This window comes from Phascolarctos cinereus, unplaced genomic scaffold, assembly GCF_003287225.1.
Source record: "Phascolarctos cinereus isolate Bilbo 61053 unplaced genomic scaffold, phaCin_HiC Scaffold_9;HRSCAF=440, whole genome shotgun sequence".
NCBI classification, from domain to species: Eukaryota; Metazoa; Chordata; class Mammalia; order Diprotodontia; family Phascolarctidae; genus Phascolarctos; species Phascolarctos cinereus.
In genome coordinates this window covers 191221557-191236513 of record NW_027556402.1, presented here as the reverse complement: position 1 = coordinate 191236513, position 14957 = coordinate 191221557, and the positions used below count along the sequence as shown (strand labels likewise).

The following is a 14957-nucleotide window of genomic DNA, read 5'->3' as shown; positions in this document are numbered from 1 at the left end:
GAGATCAGGCAGGCAGCTTGGTGGCACAGTGGATAGAGCACTGGCCCTGAAGTCAGGAGGACCTGAGTTCAAATCTGGCCTCAGATCAAACACTTGACACTTACTAGCTGTGTGACCCTGGGCAAGTCACTTAATCTCAACTGCCAAAAAATGAAAGAGAATCTGAGATCTGAGTACTGCCATGGTGGGAAACAGGGAGCTACAATGTCTCTATAGAAGGGGTTGTAGTCCCTTTTCCTTATATAGATATAAGGCTCAAAGACTGATTCAGTGGACTACAAGTTACCAAGGTACAAACGCTTCCAATTTACTTCGTGACCTGTGTCTATCCTCCAGGGGCCAACTGAGCACAGCTGAGAGAGGCAAATAGAACAAGTGGGTGATGAATTTTTGTCACCACAGCAACTCATGAAGTCCATCCACTAAGCCACGGAGAAGTTACAATATGAAAGAAGACACAGTGATGAGATCACAGATCTCTTAAGTATTTTAAGGTATAAGAATATTTGTGTCATAGCATTTTGGTTTGTGGTATTTCATTTTTCCCCTAAGGAAAGGCACTATCGCTTAGATATCTTTGCATAAGCCCCCACATCTTCTCAACTAGCTAGTCTTGCACATAATAGAGGTGCTTTTAAAATGGCTGCTAAGATGAAATAAAAGACATAAGGAAACCATGCTCTCATCTGAAACTAAACATGTCTAAAACCAACTTACTCATCTTCCTCTGCCAAGCTGATCTGACTTTCCAGCTATCCTATTTCTATTAATTGTACTGCCATTCTTAGAATCTCTCACAGTTCAACAAACATTCGTTGAGCTGCTATTCAAGAAACATGACTAAGTTATCCATACCCTTTTACTAGACTTACATGGCAAGGAAATAAGAAACAAGAGAACTCACAAAAGCCAAAATAATCATAGCAGCACTCTATTCAGTAACAGAGAACTGGAAACAAAATGAGTGTCCCACTGATTAGAGAATGACTGAAAAAACTATGGTATATGAATGTCACGACATGAAGTCATGCAATAAGAAATGATGAATGAAGAATGTGTAGAAACATGGAAAGAAATATATGGAATAACATAAAATGAAAAAAACTGAATCAAGAGAAAAATCTATATCTACACTCTAAATGAAAAGACCACTTAAGTAGAAGCTGAATTCCAAGTAACAGAAAAACCAGTGAGGGCTCCAGATATTAATGAACCATACTTCCTCCTTGATGGCAGAGGTGGGCAACTAGGAAGACAGAATGCCCTACGTACTGTCAGACACAGTTTTTGTGTCAGATATTTTTGTTTGATTGCTTCTTCCTTGTCACAAGGGAGAGTTTAATCTAGAAGGGAGGGGCAAGAAACTGTGATGGAAAGACAAACACTAACAATATAACGTTAAAATACGCTTATTGAGCATCTACTACAGAGGAAGCACTAGCTCTAGGCTGAGGGAAATCTGAAAGGCATTGAAATATGGTACCACCTTCAAGGAGCATATAAAAACTAGCAGAACAGCAGTTCTCAAACTTTTGGGGATCTCTTTATGCTCTTAGAAATTAGTGAGGTTTCCCAAAAGAGCTTTTGTTTGTGTGGGTTACAACTATCAATATTTGTTGTATTAGAAATTAAAATTTCTTAGAATTATTATGAAAATAGCCCTGAAAGGGTCTCCTGCACCACCCTTTGAGAACCACTGTAGTAAAGACATGCACACAAACAACTGTAATTTGAACTAGCATCCTACTAAGTGCACGGGGTAGCTCACAGTGACTTGAGACTAGAGGGTGGGGATGAGGGAAGCAGAACAGTAAACAGGAGACAGTAAGTAGAGTGTAAAAAGTGCCCAAGACAGGTACAAAGTACTAAGAGTTCAAAGGAAGGCTCTCCCAGGTTTCAATTTTGTTGTTATCTTTGATATCGCTGATTTCCAGTCATCTATTACCTTCAAATACCTCTCTAATTCCCTATTCTCCATTTTCACCATTTCCTCAACTCAGCCCTTCATTACCTCCTTCTCATAGAGCCCTTCCTGTCTAGTCTCCTTACACTCAGTCTTTCCCAAACCTAAGTGCCTTGAATACTACACCTAAACTGATATTTCTAAGAACTCACAACTCCCTACTTTTTTTTTTTTTTGGTGAGGCAATCAGGGTTAAGTGACTTGCCCAAGGTCACACAGCTACTCCTTGTCAAGTGTCTTGAGGCCTGATTTAAACTCGGGTCCTCCTGACTCCAAGGCCGAGTTCTACCTAGCTGCCCCAATGACTCCCTATTTTCTAACACAACCAATCCAAATACTCCTTCCTTTGCCTAGGTTTTCAAGGCTCTCACATCTCAGGATATTAGAGTCTCTTCTTTCCTTTAAGGCCCAACTCAGATGCGACTGCTTCTGCAAAGCCTTCTCTTATCATTCTCTACTTCCTTTATTCCTCTGTGAAAGAGATCTCTCCCTCCCAAGATTTCTCAGGTCACTTTCCCCGGGTCTCACCTTTGATTTAAAGATGGAAGGAAGGAAAATGAAAATTTTTTAAGTGCCTACCATGTGCCAGGCAATGTGCTAAGCACTTCACAAATATTGTCTCATGAGAAAAACTAAGATACCTGTATGGGTATCTGTTATTTGTCTTCACTGTTAGAATGGAAGCATCTTGTTAACAGGGTTTATATCCTATCTGACTTTGTTTTGTACTTTGTACACAACAAGCATTTAATGAATATCTATTGACTTGATTTGAAATCAGCTAAGTAAGATAAGTATCTTTATCCCTGATCTATGGAGAAGGAGATGATGGTCCACAGTCATATGGGTAACGAGTGGAAAAGTCAGAACTTTGCAGCTAGGTGGTGCAGTGTACAGAGTACCTGGCCTGGAATCAGAAGGACCTGAGTTTTAATCTGGCCTCTGACACTTACTAGCTGTGTGACCCTAGGCAAGTCACATAATCCTCTTTGCCTCAGTGTCCTCATCTGTAAAATGAGCTGGAGAAGGAAACAGCGAACCACACCAGCATCTTAGTCAAGAAAACCCCAAATGGGATCGCAAAAAGTTGGACAAGACTAATCAACCAAAAAAAAAAAGTCAGGACTGACAACCTTGTCTTCAGACTTGAGGTTCAATGTTCTTTTCACTCTACAATCCTGCTTCTCAGAACAAAACCCAATTCCAATGTTATAAATAACAGCAACATAGAAAACCCTTTGAAAGTGTCCATTCATCCAAAAAACATTCACTGAGCACCTATTACAAACAAAATGCTGCTGTACTTACTAAAAGGAATACCTTGAGGAAGATGAAGAAGATTCAATAACTACTCCAAGGAACTTACAGCCAAGCTAGCTTAAGATATACCGTACACATATAGAGAGTCTATTGTACCTAAAGCAGTAGTCTCCTGACAATCTTCTATATCCCAACATGGAGGGTTTCTACTCTCAAGATAATGATGAAAAACCCTATAGTTCAAAATTATTATTTACTGCTTTGCTCCTCAAAAGTAATGACTGGGTAGACCTTTCTGTCTACCCAGCAACGAGCAATGCTGTAAACAAAGTAAATGTTGGGGATAATACATCAATTCTTAGATAAATGTAAATTTTATCAAAGCCTAATTTACTGTTAATAAAAACTTTCGGGTTAAAAAAAAAGCTTCCACACAAGAAGACAAAATACTGCATGTCTACCTCCATTTCTTTCTGTAGCTGTAAATCATCATCTTGCCTCTAATGAGGATTAAGTGCTATTTAATGGCCAGGAAAAAAAGTAAATGCCCTCTGTCAAATCCAGAAAGACAAAGCTTCTGCTTGGCCCCAGAAGGCAGAACTAAGATTAGTAAACAGAAATTAGAAGTAGCCAGGTTTCAGCTCAACCTAAGAAAAACAGCTAAGCACTCAGAGCTATCCCAACAATGAAAACAGCTACTTCCAAACCTAGTGAGTTCCTAACTGATTAAAGCCGGAATGACTTCTCCTGCACAAAACAAAGGGTTCTTAACCAGGGAATCTAACATTAGATTACAAGGGAAGGGGGGGAGCAGGGGGAAATTGCATTTTAATTTCAATATAATTTATATCCTTTGTGATCCCTACATATTTTATTCTATGAATTTAAATACATAATTCTGAGAAGGGGTGCACAGGTTTCACCAAACTGTCAGAGGGGTCCATGCAATGAAAAAAACTTAAGAACCCCTTTTTCAAGGGATTTGTGAGTTAAGACTAGAAGACCTTGATGGGATACAGGATAGAAACTGGACTTGCAAATTCACTGGTACAAGGAATCTGAGGATGAGGAAATTTCCTTGACCAATGCCACCACTGTCTTTTCAACTTCTATTCTTAGATGGCAATCTAGAGCCCTGAGAGGTTAAGTCACCTGCCCAGGGTATAATCAGTATATGTCAGACACAACATTTGAACTTCAAGGCCAGATCTCCATGCAGTAGGCCACACTGCTTCCGTGATATGGCAGCCAAGAAACACAATGCAATCTTGGACTGCTTTAAGAAAAGTAAATTATTTAGGAAGAAGGAAGATTGTCTTCCTGTATTCTACCCTGATCAGACCACAACTTGAGTATGGTGTTAAACTGTGGGGGTTCCATTTCAGAAATGACTACTAAGCCAGACATCATCCAAAGGAGGGCACCTAAAATGTGAAACTACTGAACAGGCAGCATGGCATAGGGAAAAGGGGACTGGATTGGGAGTCAAAGGACCTGAGTTCAAAATCTACCTTTCATTTACTACATGTGTTTCTGATGCCTCTTAATTCTAGTTCCTTTCTTTGGTCAATTATATCCAATTAATCCCTTATATAGTTTGTGTTAGCATGTTGTCTCCCCTATTAGACTGTGAGTTCAAGAGCAGGAGCTGTCTTTTTTTTTTCTTAATTTTTTAATTTTTTTTTTTATTTTTAGGCAATTGGGGTTAAGTGACTTGCCCAGGATCACACAGCTAGTGTCACGTGTTTGGTCTGAGGGCGGATTTGAACTCAGGTCCTCCTGGCTTCAGGGCCAGTGCTCTATCCGCTGCATCAGTGGATATCCTAGCTGCCCCCAGGAGCTGTCTTTTGCCTTTCTTTGTATCGCCCAGTGGCTTATCAGCACAGTATGTGGCAGGTGCTTAGTAACGTTTATTGACTGACTACATGACCATGAGCGAGTAACAACCTTTACAAGTCCTGGTTTCCTAATCTATAAAAATTCCATTCCTTCCCAATTTATTAACCTCTTCAATTCCTAATCTGCACCTTCCCTCCATGTTCGACACACAAAGGGATTATCACACACCTGATCTCATCATCATCATAATCTATAAGTGGTTCACCTCCAGAATCCCGAATTTGACATTCCTACATCTAATCATAAGTTCTTGCTCTTCTGATCCCTCTGGTCTTCAAAGCAATGTCCAGTCATTTCACTTCATCTTGCTTTCCTAGGTCAAACCTGCCCTGTCTTTCTAATCTTAAAAATCTCAACCCTTTAGTTAACCAGTTCAGCTTACACTGGGCTAGACTCCAATCCTCTCTGTCCTATGGCTGGTCATCACTTTCCTGACCCCAACTATGGATTATTCCCTAAACCAGAGGAAGGGAACCTGGGGCCTTGAGGCCGCATGTGGCCCTCTAGGTCCTCAAGTGTGGCGCTCTGACTGAATCCAAACTTCACAGAACAAATCCCCTTAATAAAAAGGATTTGTGCTGTTAAGCAGAACATGTGTTTAGGGTCTAAACCTTGTCTTCTCTGCTTCTATTCATGTTCTACTCAACTCAGATGAAAACACAGAAGCATGCTCACCAGTTCCATGACAACTTTCTTATACACTCTCAACTGGGTCATCTTCAACTCTTTATTTCCACTCACCCCCACATCTAATAAGTTGCCAAGTCTGTCAATTCCATTTGTTTAATATCTTTTACATTTGTCCCCTTCTTTCCATTCACAACACAATTACACCAATCCAGGCCCTCATCACCTGCCACCAAGACTACTACAACAGTCTCCTAATTGGTTGCCAGACCTCCAGTCTCACCCTTTTCCAAATCATCCTTCCCAAAGAAGCCAAATTGATTTTCCTCATATCTCTGTCTGACAATGTCATAACTTTGCTTTAAAAAAAAAAAATCTTCAGTGGCTTCCCATTTCCTCTAGGATAAAACGAAAACCCCTCAGTTGGCATTTAGAGTTCTTCACAATCTGGCTCCAGCACATTATTCCCCCTCATTCTACACTCTAGTCAAATTTAATTCCTTGGTGTTGCTCATACACAACATTCCATCTCTTATTGCTTTTTTCTTTCTTTCTTTCTTTTTCTTTTCTTAAGAGGCAGCTGGGGTTAAGTGACTTGCCCAGAGTCACACAGCTAGTAAGTATTTGAGGCTAGATTTGAACTCAGGTCCTCCTGACTCTAGGACCAGTTGTTCTATTCACTGCACCACTTAGCTGTCCTCCATTCTTAGAATTTTCTCCCTCATCTTTCCCTTTTGGAGTTCCCAGGCCCCTGCAAGGTCCAGCTCCAGAAACACCTCCTTCGAGAGGCTTTTCTTAAATCACCCCAGTCCTTAGCACCACCCCAAAATCACTGTAAATTTATTTTGTATACATACTACATTTACTTTTCATTGAAAATGTATCTTAATGGTAGAATATAAACTCCTTGAGAGCAGGAACTGTCCCTTTTCTATTACTATGTCACCCCCTCCTGCTATAGCACTTGGAACATAGTGGCTTAATAAATATTTGTTGCTTCAACAGAATCTACTCTACAGCCTCTGAGCCTTCCTAGACCTAACACATGATCTTTGTCGTAAGTAAATCAGCTGAAGATACTGGAAATGCTCATCCATCTGAGCTAGTTATTGTCCACATGTCTTCTTCCTTTTCTGACAAAGCTCCTTGAAAAGGTCATCTACAGGGGAAGCTAGGGCTCGCAGTGAATAGATGGTCCTGGAGTCAGGAGGACCAGGGTTCAAATCTGGCCTCAGACCAGACACTTGACACTTACTAGCTATGTGACTCTGGGCAAGTCATTTAACCCCAATTGCCTCACACACAAAAAAAAGAAAAAGAAAAGAGAAAAAAGAAAAAAAGGTCATCTACAATGGCTACCTCCACTTCCTTTCCTCTCACTCTCTTCTTAACTACAACAATATAGCTTCCAACCTCATTGTTCAAAGGAATCTACTCTGTCCAACATTACTAATGATCTCAACTACTGATGCTGACTTTCCTCAATCCTCATTTCTCTGGTCCTGTTTGCAGCCTTTAACACTGTCAATCATCTTCTTTCCCTTGATACTCTCTTCATTTTTGTGACAATACTCTCTCCTAATCCTTCTCTTACCTCTTTGACCACTCCTTTTAACCCTCTTTTGCTGGATCTTCATTCAGGCCATGCCCATTGACAGTGGATGTCCACAGGGCTCTGTCCTGGGCCCTCTTCTCTTACTGTACTAGATCATTTGGTGATCTCATCAGCTCCCATTAATTAAATTATCATCTCTATGCTGATGATTCTGAACTCTCTTTATCCAGCCCTAACCTTTCTGCTGACCTTCAATCCCAAAACTCCAACAATCTACTAGACATCTCAAACTGGATGGCTGTAAACATCTTAAACTCAGTATGTTCAAAATTCATTCAATCTGTCCCCAGAACTCCTGCCCTCTTCCTAACTTAACTATTACTGCACTACCATCTTCCCAGGCACCCAGGCTCACAACCTAGGTTGTTAGCCCCTTACCCTCTCTTCCTCTATACATCCAATCTGTTGCCAAGGCCTGTCAATTTCATCTCCCCCTTCTCTCCTCAGGCCCTCGATCCCCTCACAACTGTATTGTTAAAACAGCCTTCTGGTTGGTTTCCTGGCCATAAGTCTCTTCCCACTTCAGTCCAACCTCTACTGAGCTGTCAAAATGATCTTCCTAAAGTGTATGTCTGACCAAGACTCCATAAACTCCAGCAGCTCCCTAGGACCTTCAACGTCAAATATAAAATCCTCTGTTTGAGCCTCAGAGCCCCTCATCACCTTCCTTCCCCCACCCTTCTATACTTTCATACACATACCTCCTCCCCCTGCCCCCACGAACTCTGCCACCCAGTCACAGTAGACTCCTTACATTCCTCAAATACTCAAGGCATTCTCCCTGTCTACTATGACTGTAATGTTCTCTCTTATCTTTGTGCCCTGATTTCTGGACTTCTTTCAAGTCCCTAATTCTAAAGCTTTCCCTTCATTGATTATTTCCAAATGATCCTATCTGAGGCCTGTTTGTACACAGAGGTTAGCATGTTTTCTCCCCCTAAGACTGTGAGCACCCAGAGAGCAGGCAGGGCCTACTTTTGAATCTCAAGCACCTAGCACAGGGCTTAATACAGAGGAGGCACATAATACATGATTACTGATAACTGTCTTCAAGTATCTGAAGGGCTTTTACACAGAAAAGGAATTTCATTTCTTCTGCCTGGCTCTAATGCATATTTCAGGGGGTCAGTAATCTTGGATGGGAAAAATTACAGCTTTATTTTCACTAACCTCTCTAATTTAGCATTTCCTTCAATTATGATTTTTTTTTAAATTATTCTAAAAAGGAGACAATAGAAATCACCAGAATGTCAAAGTGGGCCATGACACAGACAAGGTTAAGAACTTCTGCCCTAGATAGATCAGGAGCATTAGGTTTGTTACAGAGAAGCAAATTCAGGTTTTATATAAGACAGCAAACCTCCTAACAATGAGAGCTATGTCAAAGAGGAACAGGTTGCCTCAGAAGAGTGGCCTTCCTTTTACTGAAGAGCTTCAAATAAAGGCTGGATACTTGTCAAGTACATTATAGAGGGAATTCTTGTTCAAGCAGGAAGTGGACTAGAGTCTGAGATCCCTGCCAATACTAAAAAGGTGATTTTGATTCTAAAGTCACGGGATTAATCCCAGGTCTACCCTGGACCTATATGTTCCCTGTGGCAAACAAATCATTAAACCTAAAGGTAACACCTCAGTTTCCAGCTCTACAGAATGCCATGGGCCAGATTTTGGTAAATATGCAAGATGAAAGTTGTGAAACCAAAGCGAAGCTCCACAATCCCTGGTGGGGGAGGGGAAGGAGACATCATTCAATAGGGCTTCAAGGGCCAAAGGTTCAAAAAGGAGGTTCTCCTCCCGGGAAGGTCTTTAAATAGAGGCTGGAAGATTTCAACTGGTTTTTATAGTGAGGAGTCCTTTGGAGTACAGATTGAGCAAAATGACCGACTTCCTTCCCAACTGTCAAATTCTGTGATTTTAACACTATTCTGAAAACACACATACATTCTTGTAAGCCTTAAAAACCCTGGAAACTTGGTTTACAATCTTTTCCTTAAACAAAACATGAAGAAAATTCATCAAGTCCTACCACCAAAGTGTAAATCAATTAAACTAAGAACTGAGATAATTATCCAGATAATTCAGATTACAGAAAAACTCAACACCTTTACCCAGTCTAGATATGGAAATGCCCACCACCATCTACCCCAAACCCACTTTCTAATCCAAATATGTACTTTCTAGATTTAAGATGTACATATCTACATAGATTTGTTTTGGTTCTGTTGTCTCTGGATTTCTATTCTAGAATGGAAGTTGTAGATTGCTTATCTTCTATTAGATAAGTAATTTGCTAATTTACCAAGTTAAAGTTCTATAGAAGGGTTCTTAATCTTATGTGTCCTGGGCCCCTTTGGCAGTCTGATGCATATGGATCCTTCTCACAGTAATATTTTTAAATGCATAAAACACATAGGATTACAAAACAAACCAATCGTACTGAAATACAGTTATCAAAATAACTTTTTTTTTAAGTTTATGGACTACAGGTTAAGAACCTCTGTGATGTAAGTGACATAAGATCTTTGCTCCTGGAGCTCTTATGTGTTAATGAGGAAGTACTCAAATAGCTTTTTAAGTTTTAGCAATGTTTTCCAAAGAAGGTTAAATATTCCCCAAATCTATTTATACCATTTGCTTAACAAATCCTGTTAGCATAATGAAAATGTAATGCAAACAAAGGGCACAATTCTTTTATGGACTTAAAATTGGAGGGGGGAAGAATCCAAAGGAATGAGGTTTTACTGCTGTTAAGGAACCTTTCCATTTGGACAGACTTGGGAAACTGGAACAGGAGGAACTGGAGCTGGCTTCAAGGAGAAAGGAGGGCTCTAAAAAGCCACCCATTTTATAGTATCAGAGACTTAGACCTGGAGGGGACCTTAGAGACCACGACATCCCATATCATCATTTTACAGACAGAAAACTGAGGCCTGTGAATGTTGCCACTTGTCCACAGTCACTCAGCTTGTAAGTGGGTAGAATGTGAATTCAGGTCTTTTTCTTCCAATTTTATGAATTTTTTACTTTGAAAATAAATAATATTTTTATCTGGTTTACGAACACTGGATACAAATAAGCATCTCCATATACAATGTAGCTAAGAAGGAGAGGACTGTACACGAAAACATGAATCTCTATTAGATTTGCTTTAGTTTCCCTTGTTAAGAATATAATAAATTCATCATGTCAATTTCTAGCCTGTTCTCCTTGTCTGAGTTTCCTTCTGGCCTTCCTTTTCTGTCAGGTCAAGAATAAACCATATTCAACATGTCAGTTTCCAAGCTGTCCTCTTTGTCTAGGTTGTACGAACCCTGGTCTAATCAACATATCATAAGCTGTCCTGCTTATCTGAGATTCCTCCTGGCCTTTCTCTGTTTAGGGAGGTAGAAGTGGGTGGGAGGGATGCCTGTTCACCAAGTCATTTTCAAGCTATCCAGCTTATGTGAGATCCCTTCTGGCATTCTGTCAATGAATCTTGTCTACTCAACATATCACTTTCCAAACTATCCTTTTTGTGTAGGACTAGGCTTTCTTCTGGCTTTCTTTCTATGAACCTTGGTCTATTCAACATGTCACATGCTATTCTGCCTGTCTAGGATTCCTTTAGGCTTTCTCTCTCTAAGGGGAAGAAGGGCAGTAATCTATTAAGCATATCACTTTCCAAGCCATCCAGCTTATCCAGGATTCCTTCTGGCCTTCCTTCTTGGTCAACCCCAGGGGTCTATTGACCACATCACCTTCCAAATTATCCTGCTCATCTGGGATTCTTCCTTGTGTTCCACCTATGAACCTTGGGCTACTCCAGGTGTCACTTTCTAAGCTGATCTGCTTGTCTGGGATTCCTCCTGGCCTTCTACCTCTATCAACCGGGGAAGGAGGGGTGAAGTCTGTTACCCACGTCACTTTCCAAATTATCCGGCTTATCTGGGAATCCTTCGAGCATTCCATCTATGAACCCTGCTCTACTCCACATATTACTTTCCAAATTGTCCTGCTTATCTGGGATTCCTTCTGTCTCTATCAAAGGAGGAAGGACAAGGGAAAGTTTGTTCACCATGTCACTTTCCCAGCTATCCTGCTCATCTGGGATTCCTCTATGAACCCTGGTCTACACCACAGGCCACCTTCCATGCCGTCCTGCTGCTCTGCCTCCGACTCCAGTGCCCGCCACTGCAGCCCGCTTCCATCTCTATTTGGGGGAAAACAAACTTTTTTGCTAAGTGAGTCCATGTAAAGCACCGGGGAAGCCCGGCCTTGCGAGGCCCCGGAGAGAGTCCCCGGCGGGCGCCGGGGCGCTTTACCTGGGAAGCCGGGCCCCGCGCTGCCCTCCAGCTCGGCCATCAGCCCTCCAGGCTCCCTCCTCTAGCGGCTGTTGCTGTGGCTACCAGGGCCGGGGAGCGGCGGCTGCGGCAGCAGGTGGTGGAGGCGGCCGCAGCAGCAGCAGCAGCCGGGAGGTGAGTCCATTCTCTTCTCCCCTCCGGGCCCGCTCCTGGCGGCCGGCCTGCCTCCCCGCCCCTCACCCTCCGGCCGGACCCCGAGGCTGCTCCATCTCCATCCTCCGTGGGACTGGGGGGCGAGCCCCGAGCAACTTCTTATGGAATTTTAAAAGAGAGCGAGAGAACGCGGGAGAAGGGGGGGGTGGGGGGAGGAGGAAAAGGGGGAGGAGCAGGAGCGGCGGCCCCCTGGGCTGCCCCGGGGCAGGAGAAGGAAGCGCGAGGCAGGTGCGCCCGCCCGGCAGCCCGCGGGGGTTCCAAGAACAGCCCCGAGCTCCCTCCGCTGCCTCCTCCCCCCGTGGCCGCAGCTGCAGCGGCTACCTCAACCGAGCGCGCCTCCCTCCGCGGCTCTTCCCCGAACGCCTCTCCCCCGCCCGTGCTCTGTGGGAAACTTTCCCACTGGTCGGCCGGCTTGGGGGCGGTGACTGCCTCTGGCCCCGCCCCAACACGCCGCGGGCAGCGGCTTTTCCTCTCCCTCCCTTTTCTCCACCCTCTCTCCTCCCTGGCCCCGCCCCGCCCCGCCCCGCCAATCCTGCGCCCTCGAGGCGCGGAAGGCCAACTGCGCCTCTGGGATCGGCGAAGCGCGAAGATCCAAGCGGAAGACGGCGGTGCGGCTGACCCGCCCCTCCTCCCTTCCTGAACCCCTGCACCGCCCGGGCCTGCAGGAGGCGGGCGAAGACGCGTTCCCCGCCCCCTTGCTTACCTGAACTGTTCCACCCGCAGCCATCTTGAGCGCCAGGGGAGGGGGAAGGAGGGGAAGGTGTGCGAGGGGGAGCTGGAGCCCAGACGAGGGGAGTCGAGAAGCCGAGCGCATCGATCGTGCTCACCTAAGCTGGGGAGCGGGAGCCAGGGCAGAGGGCCAAGTATGGCTTGCTGACCCATGGGGAGGGAGGAGGGATTAAGGGAGAAGAGAGACAGCGGATGTGGTTTTGCATACTGGCTACCAGAATTACTTGTGTAATTCGTCTTCCTGAGCCTCAGTGTCCTTTTCTGTAAAATAGGGATGATACCAGAGTCACAGGACCTCTTCCAACAGGAATCCTTTCTAATTTATCTCCACACCCCCCCAAAAAAAAATAGTAAAGCAGCCGTTTACTGAAGAGTCACTCCCTCCTCCTCCTCCAGAAGAAGCCCATTCACAATCAAGCAGGAAGTATTTATTAAGTGCCTCCTATGTGCCCAGCGCTGTGCTAATCGCTCCAGGGCAAAAGAGGGTCCCTGCGCTCTGGAACTCACGGTGTTATCCACAAAACAAATGTCTATATTATCATAATGTATATAGAGTTAAACATCTAATGGGGGAGAAAACACGCAAACAAGTATGCACAAACAAGATACGTACAAGCCAGTGCGGGGTGGGGGGAGAAATGAGCAGGCAGGTACATAGATGGATATAGATAGATATGGACAGATATAGATCGGTAGAAATAGAGATGGACAGGTAGGTAGGTAGACAGGTACGTAGAGACAGGTAGAGACATAGATAAAGATGGGCAATAGAGATAGAAAGAACACGTATTAAGTATTTGCCATGTTCCAGGCATTGTACTACAAAGTTTTATCTCAACATGAAACTGCCTTCGGCTTCTCAGGCACCTTACAAAGTTCTCTCAGTTCTGCCCTCTGGAGCCAAGCAGGATGAATCTATTCCACATGATTCCACATGGCAGCCTTTAAATATTTGAAGACAGCTGTCCTGTGGCCCCCTAAATATTCTCTTTTTTTTCGTTCTTGCACTACTCACGTGGCTTTTGGTAGGAAACTGTGTCCTAAACTTAAAAGGACTGGGGTTACCGGAGAGAATAGGAATGCCATATCATCATTACCTCTTTTATAGGACTTAGAGCTGAAAAGGTCCATAAAGATCATCAAGGCCAGGGGGTTTGGGTTTTGTTTTTGGGGGGTTTTTTTGGTAGTGAACCCTTTTGTCAGTCTGGTAAAACCTATGCACTTTCTCACAATAATGTTTTTAAATGCATAAGATACATTAGGATTACAAAGCAAACAAATTGCAATCAGTTATCAAAAAGATTTTTTTAAAAATTTTAAAAAACAAGTTCATGGGCCCCAGGTTAAAAATGCCTGAATTTAAAACCCAAAGGAACTTTAAAAAGTCACTCCCTAGCTCTGAATCTCAGCTTCCATATCTATAAAATGGTGGGGAGGGACCTATACAAACATTCCTTACTTCTCAAGGTTCTTGTAGAAAAGTTATTTGTAAACCATATAGTACAATAGAAATTTGAGTTTTCTTTTTGCCAAATGTTGAGTTTTCTCTGTTTCTTACCTGGAACCAGGTATTCCACCACACTTCTCAACTCCCGGCTCTAAACCATGCTGCATTATGAGTAAGCCCCAACCCCTTGTCAACTTCCTTTATATTTTGTGTTCCTTCCATTAATAATAGAAGCTCCCTGACATCGGGGACTATCTTACTTGTATTTGTATCCCCAATGCGTAGCACAGTTCCTGCCTGGCACATAGTCAATTTTCAGTAATTGTTTTATCTGTCTATCTACAAGAGAAGTTCTTCTGCCTCAGCTTTAGGGTAGTGGTTAGCTATGGTCTGGGAGTAAGGAAGTCATAGTTTGAAGTCCTTCCTCTAACGTTGACTCTGGGACCCTGCCTGACAAGTCACTTAACCTCCCAGTGCAGGAGCCCTTAAATTACAGAACAAGTGCTATTCTGCATTGCTAAAGGGAATTCTTCACCTGGAGCTCCCTATACCAATAAAATCACAAGTATGGTTAAAAAAAAGTAACTTTAGTGTATTCCCAAACTCACCCATTAATCATGGGATAGAGATTCTTAATTTTTAGAACACAATACTTGGATTTTCATTTTTCTACTTAAATTAATAAAGCATATATGTGTGTGTGCATATATGTATGTGTACATCTAGAGAGACCGAGTGTGTATACACACATATGAGCAGAGGATGCCCATTTATCTGTGAGTATCCAAAAGTAAGCAGGAAAAGCCTCAAAGTAGCTAAAATTGCTGTCATAAAACCCATGTGCCTTTACTTCCATCGGGAGTCTTTATTCCCTCCCTCTCTATTTACTGACTCTTAACTTATGGACAATTCTAAGGAGCACGA

General features: G+C 43.0%; 1 protein-coding gene across 2 annotated transcripts in view; it reads right to left on the bottom strand.

Annotated features, from left to right (window-relative positions):
• The window catches only part of TBC1D14 (TBC1 domain family member 14), a 112307-nt gene extending 100159 nt beyond the window's left edge, over nt 1-12148 (bottom strand). The window contains exon 1 of one of the 2 annotated variants that reach the window (XM_020992115.2): nt 11666-12148. In XM_020992115.2, the coding sequence (XP_020847774.1) occupies nt 11666-11705 (40 nt within the window). In that variant the 5' untranslated portion in view covers nt 11706-12148. The remainder of the gene's footprint in view (nt 1-11665) is intronic. The other variant, XM_020992114.2, reaches the window with a different exon arrangement.
• Nucleotides 12149-14957: the final 2809 nt, after the last annotated feature.